This window comes from Mirounga angustirostris, unplaced genomic scaffold, assembly GCF_029215605.1.
Source record: "Mirounga angustirostris isolate CCGP_5_RB_7025 unplaced genomic scaffold, mMirAng1.0.hap1 SCAF_5, whole genome shotgun sequence".
Lineage (NCBI taxonomy): Eukaryota > Metazoa > Chordata > Mammalia > Carnivora > Phocidae > Mirounga > Mirounga angustirostris.
Window position 1 is genome coordinate 172,343,782 of NW_026991713.1, and position 16,775 is coordinate 172,360,556.

A 16,775-nucleotide genomic window follows, 5' to 3' on the forward strand; every position below is an offset into this window, starting at 1 on the left:
TCCCATTAAGAGGACATGGTTCCCTGGGGAAGCAGGGTTGATATTCCAGGATAGCCTGGGGCCTCCACGGACTGGTGTGAGGCCTGCCCTGCTGCCCTCCCCCTGTCTCTAGCCCCTTGGGTGTCCCTGCAGGCTCTCAGTGGCACGGCTCTTTCATGTCCCTGTCTCACACCTTCACTCTCCCTCCTGGCCTGAGAACTCTCACCTGGCTGTCAAGCCTCAGCTCAGAGGCCACCTCCCCCGAGAGGTCTGCCCTGAGTGCCCCAATGGCATAAGGGCTTCTCTGTGTTCTCAGTGTCTGTCCATCCCTCCCCACTGATCATCTGTCTCCCTGCTGGACAGGGGGACCCTTGGGGACAAGGCAGGGTCTGATTCAGCGCTGGGGCCCCTGGACAGGGCACAGGGCCTGGATGGAGGTCAGCAGCAGGCACCTAATCAATGTCCCGATGCTCTGAGGTAGGCATCATCTTGGTTTTATAAATGGAGAAACTGAAGCTCAGAGCAGGCAATTGATGTTCTCAACATCGCAGGGCTGCTCAGGTCTGGGTGACCCCCTTCTGCCCCGAGGTGTTCCCTTCGGAAGATGTTCATTTCTTTAGGGGCACATTCTAAAAGGCAATTTCCAAGACGGCTGGGCTGGGAGAGCAGGGGGGCCGCTCAGGGCCCTGGGGCTCAGGGTGCCCCCGGGGAGTCCGAGAGAACAACCCAGTCCTCCCTTGGGGGCTCTGGAGGAGGGCCTGGCACACAGTGGGGCGACGGTCCACGACAGGGACACGGAAGGCTGGCTGAGACAGGGCTGGGGGACACCCAGGCCGAGGGCAGGTCTGAGGAGAGAGAGGGCAGTGTATCCCACAGACGGAAGTGATTGTTTTTTATTAATCAGAGGGAAATGTGTATGTAATTATGTGAGATGAGCCCCGCAGGGAGGTTCCTTTCTTTATGATGTCTGAAGGGATTTATAAATATTACAGAGGTTTACAGCACATAACGTCCTGGCTGCCCTGCGAGCCCCATTTCAAAGGATTAGTGGAGACAAAGCACCCAGTAAAAGCTAATTATAAGTCAGCCGTTACTGTTGCTCCTGAGCCTGGGAGCCGGAGGGGAAGTGGGGGTGAGCGCGGGCTGGGGGGGGACAGGCGTGAGCTTGGGGAGGGGAGACCACACAGGGGCCCGGGGCGGGGGAGGCAGGGGAAGCCCCCGCTCTGGGGTGGGGTGGGCAGAGGCTTGGTACCACTGACATGGAGGCAGGGGCGCTGGGCTGGTGGGGGGACACCCCACTTGCCCCTCCGGCCCTGTGAAGCCAGGGCTGTGCTTTCCCACCTCACGAGCCAAGTCTGAAAGTCCTTGGTGATAGCTGCCGAGGGCAAGGTCCCCTGGGGGGTCTTGGGGACCCAGAACTTTCAGGGAATGCTCAATGGTGGGCTCTCAGGCCCCTGATATCCTGAGAGAAGCATGTGGAGGCAGGAAGGCTGGCCAGAGACCCTCCGTGTGGGGGGTCGCCTGCTCTACCTGCTGTGGAGATGGGTTCTGAGCTCTGGGCAGAAGTTTCCCGATGGAGCCGCGCTCCGAGCTGGGCCCTGGGTGGGCGCAGGGGAGCCCCGAGGTGGGATGGCCGCAGGGAGATATAGGTGGACCGTGTCCTCTCCGCTATACCCCCTGGGCTCCCCTGACCAGGTCAGGAAGCCGCTGACCAGCCTGTGGGGTGGGGGCCCCCAGGTTTCTGGCCTCAGGCTGGACAAATGCCCCCCCTTATCCACAAGGCTTCCTTAGGAGCCCTGTCTGTCTGCTGCACCCTGTGGCCCAGGGTGGCCGTGTCGTTCGGTACCGTGACACGCTGGGAGGGGAGGCGCGGGGGGCGGGCGGGGTGCACGGCTAACCTCCGGCGGAAGGCCGTCTGCCACCTCCCAGGCACCCAGAAGAGCCCGCAAGAGAGCGGAAGGTGGAGCCGGCTCCAATGTCTTCTCCACGTTTGATCAGTCCCAGATCCAGGAGTTTAAAGAGGTTGGTCAGTGCCCTCTGGGGCCACCGGGAGGATTAATGCGATGCATGGAAACACTCAGGGGGCTGGCAAGGCCCCGGTCGCCCTCAGTCCCTGGGGGTGATGATGATGTCGCTATCCTTAGAGGCCGCCATGGTGTGCCTCCGAGCCCGGAGACGTGACTTGCGGTCTTTGGGCAACCCCCGCCCCTCTCTACCTGAGCCTTTGCTTGCTGCGTGACCTCGGGCGAGTCCTTCTGCTCTCTGAGCCTCAGTTTCCCTCTCTGTAAAATGGGGTTGCTGCAGCATGAAGTGAGGGATGGGCATGGCATCCCAGCTACGTGCTGGCGTGCGGTGGGAGCTGAGCGGGTCAGCCAACGCTCTCGTGCTGGGGCCGTGCTGAGCCAGGACGTCAGCTGGCCAGAGGTTACCCAGGCAGCGGTGTGCAGGACGACAGTCCCTTGGGGGAGCAGGGTTCTGGGGAGGGGCCTGGGCTTGGGCGAGTGGGTAGGAGGCTGCTCAGTACCCATGTCTCCACCAGGCCTTCACCATCATGGACCAGAACCGGGATGGCTTCATCGACAAGGAGGACCTGAGGGACACCTTTGCTGCCTTGGGTGGGCGACCAGCAGCTGCAGGGGCTCAGGGCTTGGGGCAGAACTGAGCCCAGGCCTTCTGGAAAGAGTGGGTGCCTGGGGACAGGCCAGGGCAGCAGTTGTAGTGGTTGTGAGGGGCTTGGGTGCCCTGGGGGCACAGGGGAGGGGTGGCCCGTGACTGGAAGGTACGATCTGGGCCGAGGACGCAGGGGGGGCAGCAGGAGCACAAGTGACCCGTGCAAAGGCCTGGCTTAGGAGGCCAGGGTGGGGGAGGCAGCCAAGAGAGCAGTGGGAGATGCTGGGGGAGGAGGCCAGACACGTCCGCAGGGCTCAAGGCTACCGGGTTTCGGCTGCCAGGGGAGGCTTCTGCCCTCTCTAAGGGCCCAGGGAGAGGACTTAAGGCATGAATGGGGAGGGGGTTCAGGTCAGGGGAAGGGGGCATAGCTAAGTCATGTCGAAACTAAGCTTTGAGCTCTCGGAAATGTGATTGTCCGCTGGGACCATGAGGAACCCCAGAGTCCGCCCACCCCCAGATGACCTCCTCCCGGGGCACATGAGCTCTGAGCTCCAGGTCTTCTGGCCCCTATGCACCTCCGCTTCAGCTTCTTTGGGCCTCAGTTTCTTCACCTGTGAAATGGAGATAATCACCAACTTGCTCTCCTGTCCAGGGAGGCCGGGGTGGTAGCGGGGGGTGGGGGCAGGGGGACTGGGGGCAGCCCAGTGCTAACTGTGGCTGAATGTGTCCCCCTCTGAAGGTCCCCCAGCAGGTGGGCAGGGCCTGAGGGCTGGGGGGGAGGGGATGTGGAAGAGTAGAGCTGGGAGACCCTGCAGGAAGCTCCCTGGTCCTGAGCTCTGCTCTCCTGGGCTGCCTGCAGGCAGAGTCCCCTCTGTCCCTCATTGTGCTCCTGGGTGTCCCTCCCCCTCCCCCAGGCCGCATCAATGTGAAGAACGAGGAGCTGGAGGCCATGGTGAAGGAGGCCCCTGGGCCCATCAACTTCACCATCTTCCTGACCATGTTTGGGGAGAAGCTGAAGGGTGAGTGAGGCCCCAGGTGGCCCTGGGGAGGGGCTGGGCAGCCTGGCTCTGTGTGCAGACAGCTGGAAGCATGGTGTGGCCCCAACTGCCAGCCCCCTGGGCCCCACCCCAGTTTCCACTTCTACACCAGGGTAGGAATAGGGCCTCCCGGGGGCGGGAGGGGACAATTTGTGTGAAAGCCCTCCGCCCACCAGGGGCCCCAGCCCCACTTCCCTACCCCTGGGCTCGCCTTACCTGCCCTGCCTCACGACCAACAGGAGGAGGGTTACTGGGAGTGGGATTCTGGAAATTACTACGACTGACCCCAGCTCCGGGAGGGTCACTCACACAGCTTCCAGGGAACAACTCGAGGGGCTCAGAGGTGTCACCATATGAGTACCAGGCACCCACGCATCAAAGTGGCAGGGATAGAACCCTAACCACGACTCTGGGCTCTAACCATGGCGCCTCCCGAGATGCAGCATCGGGCCGGGGGCATGGGGTCAGGGCAGCGGTCCAGGCAACTCTGTCCCTTTCTCTCTGGGCCCCAGGGAGCTACCCTCTGCCCCTTTGTAGCGTTTTCCTGGGCTCGAGTCTTCCCTGGGCAGAGGGAGGGGGCCAACCTGGGCTGAGGCTGCCCTGGGAGGTGAGACTCCTCCCCACTCACCCTCGGGCTGCCCCTGCTGGATGCCCTCCCACTGATCCCCGGGGTGACCTTGGGCCAGGCTTGTCTGCTTTGCACCTCCATTTTCTGTCTGTAAAGTGGGGGTTGTGTTGGTTTCCCGAGGCTGCCCTAACAAAGAACCACAAACTTGACAGCTCAAAAAAGCCTCAATGTGTTCTCAGTTCCAGCGTCTAGAAGTCCGAAATCCGGCAAGAGGCTCCATCAGGGGCTCGAGGGGAGAGCCCCATTTTTTTTTTTTTTTTTGCCTTTTCTGGCCTCCGGTGGCTGTCTCGCTCCAATCCCTGTCTCTGTGGTCCCACCGTCCCCTCTTCTGTCTGCCCACCTTCCTGTCCCTTACTCTTAGGACACTTGTCACTGGATTTAGGGCCCATTGGGATAGCCCAGGATGATCTCCTCATCTCAACATCATTTCCTTACATCTGCAAAGGCCCCTTTTTCAAATGAGGTGACATTTCCAGTTTCCAGAGATGAGGACATGGGCATATGTTTTGGGGGCCACCCTCAACCCACTCCAGGGGTGACCTTGGCCACATCACTGATTATGTTTGGCGAGAAATCCTAATAGTGTCGTAGGTTGAGGCCAGCTGGGAAGTATAATAACCTCTACACACCCTGTCCTGGCTGATCCTGGAGCTAAAGGCCAACAATAGACCCGCCCTCCCAGGGAAACTGAGGGCCAGACGTGGGGCCCGAGGGGAGCCTGGAGCTGGCCCTCCTCTGGGAAGCTCGTTAGGGCTTATTCCCAGGACCGTGGCCTCCTCCTTGAAGAGCTCAGAAGCCTGGGGGGCTGGGGCAGGGGTATGCTCCTGGGAAAGACTTGTGGGACTCTAGCCGGTGACTCTACGTGGGAGGCCGGAAGCTCGTGTGGGTGCACGAGCCATCGCTAAGACATGGCTAAGAGCCATGACCCAGGGCCAGGCGGGGCCCCATAGGGGCCAAGAGACTGCAGTTTTTTCTCAGTTTTGCAGGGGTCCCTGCTGGAGTCCAGCTCCAGCCGGGGTGGGTCTCTCGTAGGAAAGGACGGCGTCAGCAAATGAGGAGACGCAGACACAGGATCAGGTTGCAAGCATCTCCTCCTGATAGCCTCGGAGGAACTTTATATGTTAGGATATTTTTGTTTTTCCAAATCTTAGATCATTTTCTGGATTACAGCCATAGCCTTCTTTCATTTTTCCTTTGTAATGATTAACATGACCTTTATTGATTTCCACTTATTGACTCTCACTAAAACTAAAAAACAGTACGCAAAGAGAAAGGTGCTAGACAGAGCGTGACCGTCTTTTTATTTTGTTCTATAGAAACTAATTCTTCGTGGAATTAGTTTCATTATGATTGCTTAGATAGGCGTAACTAAGATGAGTAGTCACTTTATCGTGAGACCCCAGAAATATTCCCACAGTTATAAAGATTGCCATAAACAAAATGAAAGAGAATAGCAGGAGCCAGCTGTGGAGTCTCCTGTTTTCAGGATCGTCCCCCATACTTGGACCTTGTCAAACAGCATGAGTAGCTTGGCTCGTGCCAGGTCCCAGGACTGGGGGCTCCCTCTGAGCTTGTCACATGAACTTGGCTGAGCCTGCACACTTGGCCAGCAGTGGGGACAGGAGCTGGGGGGCTGGAGCAGGCCCCATCATCCCTCTAACTGGGATGAGGACACTTGGTCACCTGATTCCCAATGGCCACTCTGTGGCCCATTCATTTGTGTGGTTTGCCGTCCGCAGAGCAGAGACCCTCTCTGTGGGGAGAGAGGGGAGGATTGGACTGTGGTCACTGTGTGGACACTGGGCCTGAACCTGGGGCCGCTGGTCCTCAGGAAGGTGGGTTGGAGCCAGTCCGCCCCAGCAGCGAGGACTCTTCACATGCCCTGGGAGGCCAAGACCTCCCACCAGCCCCCCACCATAATCCCTGGGACACCCCCTCTGCTTCCGAGGCCAGGCGGTGAGTGCCTGGGGCTCTGCCCCAGAGGGACCCTGGGCTGAGCCTCTGGCCTGGGCACAGGGGCTCCCTGCTGCCCTCGGTGGAGGAAGCCCACGGCTGTGCCCTCCCCGAAACCCAGGCCAGCGGTGCCAGCCTTGAGCCAGGCTCGGCCCCTCACTCGGCCTCAGAGTCGCCGAGTGACTCAGATGGCATCCTGTTGGGAGGAGGCCCCAGTCTGGCAGGTGGGAGCACAGAGCAGCAGGGAGCTCTGGAGTCCAAAGAGTCGGTTTCAGACCCTTCCTCCCGCTCTTCGTGGGGACCTCAAGCAAGGTCCTCTGGCTTGGTTCCTTCTTTGACAAGCTGAGGACATCGATACCTACCACACAGGGTGTTCTGGTGGAGGGGGTGGGGGGCGTCCCAGGAGCCAACATGCCACAGAGCACTCAGAGGGGTTTGCGACCGTGACCCATCAGTGTTTGACCCGATCTTTACCATTAATGACCCGTTTTGCAAGCTGACCCTGGGAGGTGGGCAGCAAACACACCTTTTCCTCCATGTCACTGGTGACAGAGCTGAGCCTTGAGGAAGGAAGGGGACGTGCCTGGTCCGCGGTGAGCAGGGTGGCAGTGTGAGAGGGGAGAGAGCATCAGGGAAGGGTCACCAGGTCGCCTGCTGTCATTCATAGCTGTGAGGCCTTGGGCCAGACCCTGCCTCTCTCTGGGCCTCAGTTTCCCCATCCGTACAACCAGGGGCTAGCTAGTCCATCCCGTTGTGGTCATAGACATTCCTTCTAATGACATCTTTCCCCCAAGCCCACATCGGGGGGTGGGGGGGGTGATAAACCAGAACTGCTCTGCCCTCCCTCCAGCCCACTGTCCTCCACCCGCCCCATCTCTGGCCTGGACCATCTTGCAGACCCTCCAGCGCCCCTGCTCGAGCCCAGCCTTCAGCCCCCAAGTACAGCACAGTCTTTTTGACCTGCCAGCTCTCATGCACATCTTGGGTCATGAGGGAGCCCCAGAAGTGCCCCCACCCCAACCCCACCTCACTAATCTGAGCTTCAGTTTCTTCGCCTATAAAGTCAGGCCAATCATCAGGAGGGTTAAGCATATAGTAAGTGCTCAGTTGGGGTCTCCATGTACAGCTGAGCAGGCTGCTCATAACTACACACAGTGCTCTTGGTCGTTACTCCTATTCTTCTCAGAAATCTCCCTTCTCTTGCTCCCACTGTGGAGTGGAAGTTGGGGAGGAAGCCCAGCCCCCAGCCCCGGCCTGTGCTCTTCACCCTATTCTCTCCCTGCCTGTATGTGCTGTTTCTAGGTACAGACCCGGAGGAGACCATTCTCCACGCCTTCAAGGTGTTTGACACTGAAGGGAAAGGGTTTGTCAAGGCTGATTTGTAAGTCCCCTCTGCCCTTCATTTGGTTTTTCTCTCCCCAAAGGCTCAGGTGATCAGTGAGCTAGGGTGAGGTCAGGGTGGGTTGCAGCCCAGTCTCCTCCCCCACCCAGCTCGGTCAGTGTCTGGCCAGGAGCCAGGAGGGCACTGCCCTGCCCAGCTCAGCCATCGCTCAGTGTCCCCCCTTCCCCTCTCTGGGACCCAGTGTCCCCATTTCTGTGTGGAAGTGTATAGGGAGTGTGGGGTCACCAGGGGTGGGTTTCCCAGTGGTAGAGGTGGGCCTTGAAGGGCAACGAAGGGTTGCCTAGGCTGGGGCAGGGAACATTCTAGATGCCAGAACATAGCTGTGAAGGGACAGGGCTTGGCGTTTGCGGGGCTGGTAAGGGGGCGGCTGGAGGGCATGGGGGAAACTGGGTGGGAGAGGCTGAGCACAGAAAGGGTTTGTGTGGGGCAGCTCATGCAACAGGCCCTGGACTCCGGGTCTGCCCTGGGGGCCACTGGGCTGGCACCACGGAGGTGGGGACCCCGATGTCCTCTGTGCCTCAGGCCAGTGAGAGCACTGAGCAGAGCCGAGGTTGGTGGGTGGGGCAGCCTGCCCAGGGGCTAGGACACTGAGCTGTCCCCGGGGAAGTCCCTTCAGAGCCTCCGAGGTCTCACTGGGCCTGTGGGTGGCCTGGGGCAGGCAGAATTTCCTCCCCAGGCACATGCTTCCCGACTGATTACTGTGATGCTTGAGGCCTTGGCTTTGAGGCTAGATTTGCTGCCCGCTAGAATCATCCCATAATGGGGGCGGGCGGGGGAGGGCAGGAGAGGTCAGGGGGGAGCGGGGGGGGGGGGAAACCAGGGAAGGTCCATCTTGTCTCTCACACCTTCTCGCCACCCCCCACCCCCCAAAGTTGTGAGGCACATGGCCCCCAGGGGTAGGTGAGGGGTTGTTCAGGGTTCCTGCAGGCTGGGGCCCTCTCCTTCACCCCTCCCTCAGGGTCCATGTTTCCCACAGCCATCTTGGGGACCCCCAGGAGACACTGAGGGCAGCCCCGGGAGTGGTCTGGACCAACCCCTCTCCTGGCACGCACCCTCACTCCCCCCAACACCAGGCCAGGAACACTTCAGGGACCCAGTTTGGGAACCGAAGGCCTCAGCCCTGGGGCCATCGAACCCGGAAGACGTGGCTGCCCGCCAGGCAGGCCACAGAGGAGGCTCTGGCTGAAGCGGAGTCTGTGAATAGTCCCCAGCTCAGAGAGTCGGAAACTGTGACTGTCCCACAGTAACATAAATAATGGAAAATGCACGTCGGCCCTTAGTGGCGCTCAGGCCTGGCTCGGCCCTCTGATCCCTTCCCTGCCCGCTGTGTCCCCCAAGAGGCCAGGTGGGGGGAGCCCTCCAAGCTCCCGGGGCATCAGGCCTCTGGAGCGTCACCTCCTGCCGCTCCTCCAGGCCCCCGGGCAGCTCTGGCCCCGCACTGTCATTGCCAGTCCTGACATCTCCCGAACCTCAGCAGTTTCTCTGTGAAGGGGGCTCACAGCCCTGGCTTCCCAGGGCTACGAGGAGCAAAGGAGACCTGGGCAAGGCTTTCTCATGCCTCGGCCGAGTGCAAGCCCCTTGTACGCTCGAAGGCACGATGCACATGTCCGCGCAAGTCCCTGGCTGAACCAGCAGTGCATCCAGAAGAGATCGAAGGATCCATCTGAGGCCACACAGACATCTGGCCGGCGTCCTTCTGGGGCACAACGCCTCCCCACCACCTGTCCGCTCTCACCCCCCCGCCACCCCGGGATCTGCACGTGCACACCGGGGTGGCCCTTCCCCTGAACCTGACCCTTCCTCTTCCCCCTGAGCAGCATGAAAGAGAAGCTCATGACCCAGGCCGACCGGTTCAGTGAGGAGGAGGTGAGTATGGGTTTTCCAGGACACTGCCTAGAATCTTCCAGGGGAGGTCCTGCCCGGCCCAGGCCCTTCTCAGCAGCCCCTCCCCGAGAGATGGCTCTTTTTTAGATGCCGACATGATGACCCCTCTGACTCCTTGGACGATGACAGGGATGAGTGGGGCTGACTGTAGGCCCGTGGCCATCCCTGCCTCCATCTGCAGAGAGGGGAGCCACGTTCTGCCTGACGCCCTCGGGTGACACCCCCCCCGGCTCTGGTCCCCCCCTCCACCCGAGTCCAGGCTGACTCCCTGCTCCTTCCCCAGGTCAAGCAGATGTTTGCGGCTTTCCTGCCAGATATGTGTGGTAACCTGGATTACCAGAACTTGTGCTAGGCCAGGGACCCCCCAACACTTGGAGGCAGCAAACACCTGCCATGTTTTGGGGGTGACACCTGGGGAGCCCCCTACAGCCAACATGTGCAAAGGAAAGGCTCCCCTCACCCTGCAGCTCAGGGGCAAAGCGAGAATAAAGAATGCTAACCAGGCCTGAGTTTTCGTGATGAATGCTCCGGTTGGGGAGAAAGCGAAACACTCCTGCGTTGTTGGTTTTTCCAAAACTTTTTTACTCCCCCGGCTTTGCTCAAATGTTCCTGAGGAGCTGGTGTTTAGAACTAATTGACCGTTTTAGTGATCCCCAGCTAGGCCACGGGACATGCCTTCATTTAGGAAGCTTTTATTGAGCACCTAGGGCGTGCCAAACCCCCGTGCCAGTCCGGGGGACACACAGACGAGCCAACCCTGTCCCTGGGCCGGAAGGTGGTGCAGTGAGCCGGACAAGAAGTGGGGTGGGGGCACGGGGAGAGGGGTCAGAGCAATGCTCCCTAGGAGCTGGGCAGAGGCCAAGAAGGTAGACACAAGTGGGCGGAGCCAAGAGATGTTTAAGGAGCAGGTGAGGATTCCTTAAAGAGGACACATGTCGCACCAACCACAAAATGAAAATGCGTTAAGTTGGATTTCATCAAAAGTAGACATTTCCCCTCAGCGAAAGACACGTTGAAGAGTGTGAAAAGGCAAAGCCCAGTGTTGGGAATAGATTTTGACAAAGAATTCATATCCCAAATATACTTTTAAAAAGTCCTAGGGGCGCCTGGGTGGCTCAGTCATTAGGTGTCTGCCTTCGGCTCAGGTCATGATCCCAGGGTCCTGGGATGGAGTCCCATGTTGGGCTCCCTGCTCAGTGAGGAGCCTGCCTCTCCCTCTGCCCCTCCCCTTGCTGCTGCTCACACACTCTCCCTCTCTCTCTCAAAAATAAGTAAATAAAATCTTTAAAAAAAAAAAAAAGACTTCATGGAGAAACATTTTTTAAAAATCCTACACATCCTTAATGGAAAGCTAACAACCGCACACACACACACACACACACACACAAGTAAATGCCAAAAAATAGTCTCCAAATGGCCAAGAAAGACCTGAAAAGATGCTCAACTTCAATGCTTGTAAGGAAAATGCAAATGAAAACCTCCTTACAGAACACACTCACCAGAATGGCTAAAGTTAAAAAGATTGACAACGCCAAGTGTTGGCAAGGATGTAGAACAAACAGAACTCTCGAAGTTGGGTCGCAGGAGCGTGAAGTGGGTCAACCCCTTTGCAGACTGGGCAGCACTTCCTCCTGAAGTTAAAATGGATACATTTCCTGACCTAGCACTCCCACTCCTACACAGAGACCTCCAGAAATGCCCATCACATGTCCTTCGAAAGACAAGTGTGAGCGCTCACAGATCTATAAGAGTCCCAAATTGGAAACAAGACGATGATCTTGATCTCAGGCTTGTGAGTTCCAGCCCCATGTCGGGGATAGATCTTACTTAAAAATAAAATCTTTTTTTTTTTTTTTGAGATTTTTATTTATTTATTTGACAGAGAGAGAAATCATAAGCAGGGGGAGTGGCAGGCCCCTGCTCGGCGGGAAGCCTGCTTCTCCCACTCCCACTCCCCCTGCTTGTGTTCTCTCTTGCTGTCTCTCTCTCTGTCAAATAAATAAAAATCTTTAAAAAAAAATAAAAAAAAAAATAAAATAAAATGATAGCATACTTAAAAATAACTTTTTTATTAAGATATAATTCATATGGGGCGCCTGGGTGGCTCAGTTGGTTAAGCGACTGCCTTCGGCTCAGGTCATGATCCTGGAGTCCCTGGATCGAGTCCCGCATCGGGCTCCCTGCTCGGCAGGGAGCCTGCTTCTGCCTCTGACCCTCCCCCCTCTCATGTGCTCTCTCTCTCTCATTCTCTCTGTCTCAAATAAAAAAAAAAAAAAAAAATCTTAAAAAAAGATATAATTCATATGCCATAAAATCCATCATTTTAAAGTATATAATTCAGTGGCTTTTAGTATACTCACAGGGCTGGGCAGCTGTCATCACTATCCATATCCAGGATATTTTCATTGCCCCCCAAAAAAACCCATTAGCAGTCACTCCTCATCCCTTTCTGTGCCAAGTCGCAACAACCCCCAATCTACTTTCTTTTTCTATGGATCTGCCTATTCTAGACATTTCATATAAATGGAGTCATACGGTATATGGCCTTTGGTGTCTGGCTTCTTCGCATGTTTCCATGGTTCGTCTGTGTTGTGGTTTTTTCCTCTTTATAGCTGAATAACATTCCATTGTATGGCTAGACCACATTTTGTTTACCCAGTCATCTCTTGATGGACATTAGGGATGTTCCCACTTTGGGGCTATTATGAATAACAGAGCTGTGAACATTCATGTGCAAGTTTTTATATGAGCATGTTTTTTGATTCTCTTCTAGGAGTGAAATTGATGGGTCATATAGTAACTCTATATTTAACTTTTCCAGGAATTGCTCAACTGCTTTTCTTTTTTTTTTTTAAGATTTTATTTATTTATTTATTTGAGACAGAGAGAATGAGAGAGAGAGAGCACATGAGAGGGGGGAGGGTCAGAGGCAGAAGCAGCCTCCCTGCCGAGCAGGGAGCCCGATGCGGGACTCGATCCAGAGACTCCAGGATCATGACCTGAGCCAAAGGCAGTCGCTTAACCAACTGAGCCACCCAGGCGCCCTCAACTGCTTTTCAAAGCACCTTTTCAAAGTGACTGCACCATTTTACATGCCCACTGGCAATGTTCGAAATTCTTCTACTTTCTTCACATCCTCACCAGCACTGTTATTTTGTTTTTTTTTTTTCTTTTTTAAATTAAAAAAAAAAATTTTTTTAAGTAAGTGCTACATCCAATGTGGGACTTGAACTCACAACCTGAGATCAAGAGTTGCACGCTCTATCAACTGAGACAGCCAGGCGTCCCACTGATTTTTTTTTTAAATAGCCCTCCTAGTGGATGTAAAGTGGCATTTTATGTTTTTGATTTGCATTTCCCTAACGATTGATGATGCTGAGCATCTTATCATGTTCTTATTGACCATTCTTATTTTTTTTTTTTTGAAAAATGTCTTTTCAGCTTTATGGCCCATTTTTAAATTGAGTTATTTATCTTTTTGGTTGTTGAGCTATAAGAGTTCTTTATATATTTTGATACTAGGTTCTTTAGATACATGATTTGCAAAAATGTTCTCCCATTCTGTGGATTCTCTTTTCACTTTCTTAATAGTGTTCTTTAATGCTTGTTCTTTCTTCTAAGAGTTTTATAGTTTCAGCTTCTGCATTTAGGACAATGAGACATCTTGAGGGTTTTGTTGTTGTTGTTGTTGTTTATGGTGTGAAGTAGGGGTCCAGCTTCATTCTTTGCCTATAGATATCCAGTTCTTCCAGGATTTGGAAGAGTGAGACTCTGTTCCCTCTTTGAGTGGTTTTGGCATCCTTGTCAAAGATGAACTCATCAGAGTTGTATGGGTTTAAATCTGGACTCTCATTTCCAATCCATCCAACTCGATGTTTCAGAGTGCATATTTTTTGATTCCACTTATGTGGAGTTCAAAATCAGGTGAAGCTAATTTATGGAGACAGAAGGCAGAATAATGGTTATTTCTGGGGTGGCGAAGGGCCATGAGAGAAACTTGTGGGAGATGAAAATCCTCCATGTCTTGATCTGGTGGCAGGTACTCAGGTATAGACATGAAAGGTGATCAAACGGTACCTTTAAGATTCGAGCTGTTAATGTACTTTACTATATTTATGTTCTATCCCAACAGGAAGGAAGGGAGCAAGAAAAAGGAAAAGGAGGGAGAAAGAAAGAGGAAAGAGAGGAAGTTAGCGGGGGAGGGAGGAAAAGAGAAAAGACAGTATGATCAGGAGATAGGGTAAAGATGATGGGCATCAGGGGGAGCTGTGGGGACATGGCTTTGGTGACTGATGGTGCCATGCCCTGGGTAGGGGGGAGGACTCGGAGGAAAAGTGGCTCCGGGGAGAAATGCTGAGTTCAGTTTGGGGCTGTGGGGTGTGAGTAGTGAGGAGCAAGAGGCAGATGGATGCTATGTCTAGGGCTCTGGGAGCCAGGACCTGGGCCTAGCTTGTGAAGGGATAGCCGGCAGTGGGACCAGAAGAGTCCACGGAGTAACCCTGAGCCCTTAGAGCCGGAGGAAGACCAGGCAGAGACCGGTGGTCAGCAGGCTGGGAGGTGAGACCCGAGGGAGAAGATCGGGTGGAGAAATGCCAACAACGTGGGATCCGAAGTGCCAGGCCCCAGGCTGAGGTCTGCACGTGCTCTTCGGCATCTCAGCCACGTGAGCGTGAGCACAGGACCAGAGAGGAAGGACAGAGCTTGCCCAAGGTCATTGGTGGGGCTGGGAGGGGAACCCAGGCAGCCCGGCTCTGAGCCTGCACCCGTAAGCTCTACCCCACACTACCGGCTGATGCAGTGGGATTGGTTGGGGTGGGGGGAGGGAGGGACTGAGCCCTCGTTGCCTCTGGGGGAGGTGGAGAGAGAGGTGTGCCCATCAGCCCAGAGCTCCCGGCTCAGATCACAAGGGCAAGGTCTGCGAGCAGGGGCTGGGGAAGGCCCGCGGCAGAGGAGAAGCAGTATTCCAAAAGAGCCCTCTCTCCGCCCAGGCCTTGTTCTTTCTGCTCTCTAAGAGTTTGGCTTTCCTGGAAATCAAGGTCTCCGCTGCTGAGGAACTCCTCAGACCTGTTCGTGCCCTGAGGAACCAGGCCAGAGCCAAGCTGGAGGGAGTGGATGCCATGGGCGCCTGCTCGCCCGCCTGACAGCTCCGGGCCACCCTGGTCTGTGACACCCCGCTTGCCCGCCCTGCACTGGCCCAGCTCCGCAAGGACACAGGGGCAGCCAGCCGGGAAGGCCCCAGGGGCTCCGCATGGCTCAGGAGAGGAGACCTGGGGCCCATTCATTCCTCTGTCCTTCAGACATCCATCCACTTACGCCCCCTCTGTTCCAGGGCCCAGTGATGATCAGTAACACCAGGAACACCCACCTCTGTCCTCAGTGGGCTTTGGTCCCACAGGCACGGGAGTGAGCGGACTCCGGTGGCCTAGGAAGAAGGGAGCAGAGTGGTGGGCCAGTCGTGGCTCCACAGAATGGCTGGTTCATGGCCCTTCTCCTTCCACTGAGGTTCATTGGTGATCTTGGCTGCCCCTGACCGAGCCCACAGCCAGGGGCTTTTAGTCTCTCTGACTTTCCATCCAGTTCTGTGGAGGGACACCTGGGTTGGCCCCATGGGACTCTCAGATAGGTCCCACTGGATCCTCCTCGACTCCAGGAAGCTGGGGTGGGAGTTGAGTTTCCTGAGAGCCAGAGAGAAACTGGGAGCAGCATGCATGTTAATGGACTCATCATGTCTCCTGAGTCGTATCTGGGATCGCTTTTTAAAGGTACAAGAACTCCTTGTGGCCTCCCTAACCTCGCCCTGCACCCTCATCCTCTCGGCTCTGGGCTCCAGCTGCACAGCCTCATTTGGCCCCTTGAGTGCCCTACATTTCTTCCTGCCACAGGGCCTTTGCGTATGCCGTTCTTTCTGCCTGGCACACTCTCCTGCCTGGTACCACCCCCTCCTCTGCCCACTGACCCCACTCAGCTTTCTGTTCTCTGCTCCGCCTCACCTCCCCAGTGTCTGCTGCTTGGCATCTGCCACACACCCTCCAGGGCATCTTCATGGCACCAAGAGCTTCTGCTGAGGATACATAAGTGGTGTTTGCCTTCCCCATAGGGCTTTAAGTCTGGGATCAGGTTGGATTCTGTCCCTCCCTGTACCCCTAGCCCCCTGCACAGAGCCTGACACTTAGTAGACTCTTGGGAAACATGTAATCAGCTCCAGCAGGACTGGAGAGCTCACCCCAACTGCATGAGGCCACTAGAGGTAGCTTCTGTGGCCCGTGCTGTGGGCTCTGGGCCTCCAAGAAGACACTGCAGGCCAGAGGTCATGGCCAGGGCCCACAGCACCCCCAGAGCCATCCCCAGGGCTGCATGGGGCCTGCACTCTCTGACTGGGTCCTAGTCTCCCCACAGACAGAATGGGATCCCAGGGCCCCTGCAGTGAGTCCCAGGGATCTCCAGCCCCCTGGGCAGCAGGAAACCCTGAGGCCGTGGGCATCCCTGGGCCTGCCTAGCTGTGCTGCACAGAAGGTGATCTGTCTCGAGAGCTGGCCAGGACTGGCTCTCCTGGAATTCTTGGTGGCCGCAACCCGAGCCCGGTAGGTGACGGGCAGCAAGGCCGGACACAGCTGTGGCAGGCTTCATGTCCCCAGGGAGCTGGGTGCAGGGCTCTGGCCCTGCGCTGGCCCCCACCGGCTCCCCCAGCCAGCTGGGTCCCATTGAGGGTAATTAGCCCAGTGAGCCGCCTGGGCCTTGGCATCTGATTTTTCCACTGTGATCTGTCAGCCGGGGCCTTCGGACAGTGGCCCCCGTGTAAATCACGAGGGGGTCGCTGTTAAGAGAAACGGCAAATTCCTTCCACCCGTGCGGCTGGCTAAATTGACTCTGAGAACAGATTCTCTCCCTGGCACTCGCTCAAGAATGGCCGAGTCCTTTGAAGGTCTTTCCAGGACGGACCCCAGGGGCTTAGAGCCGGCTGGGCGGGGAATCTCCCGGGGAGCCTCTGCTGACCGAGCTCTGCCTCCGCTGGCCGTCTCCGTGGCAACCCTGGGGGTGACTCCGTACCTTTTTCACGGCCAGGAAGTGGCTGGGGTGTGGGTGGCGGGGCCCACGGTGTCCTCAGTCCGGGAACACTAGCCCTCGGGCCACTGAACCATCCTGGTGGAATTTCAGGCCTCAGGGGTGGTGAAGGCAGGCGGTGAGGTACTTGAGGGGACACCCCAGGAGCCACAGAGTCTGTTTGGTGGGAAAATCTACCCCATTCCTGCTGTGAGCTGAGCCCATGGGCACAGGACCTTGG

General features: G+C 56.5%; 1 protein-coding gene across 1 annotated transcript; it reads left to right on the forward strand.

Annotated features, from left to right (window-relative positions):
- The first annotated feature begins 1,608 nt into the window (after nt 1-1,608).
- Nucleotides 1,609-9,845, forward strand: MYL10 (myosin light chain 10). Its single transcript, XM_045870913.1, has 7 exons — nt 1,609-1,674; nt 1,909-2,001; nt 2,519-2,594; nt 3,504-3,608; nt 7,510-7,588; nt 9,427-9,475; nt 9,777-9,845. Exons 1-7 carry the CDS (start codon nt 1,609-1,611, stop codon nt 9,843-9,845), a joined length of 537 nt encoding a protein of 178 aa, XP_045726869.1.
- Nucleotides 9,846-16,775: the final 6,930 nt, after the last annotated feature.

Bases quoted from the DNA above. Each gene is read 5' to 3' on its own strand.
- MYL10 (XM_045870913.1), top strand. From the start codon at position 1,609: ATGGCCGCAGGGAGATATAGGTGGACCGTGTCCTCTCCGCTATACCCC. The intron at 3,609-7,509 runs GTGAGTGAGGCC...TGCTGTTTCTAG, and splicing joins GTTTGGGGAGAAGCTGAAGG to GTACAGACCCGGAGGAGACC. The intron at 7,589-9,426 runs GTAAGTCCCCTC...CCCCCTGAGCAG, and splicing joins GGGTTTGTCAAGGCTGATTT to CATGAAAGAGAAGCTCATGA.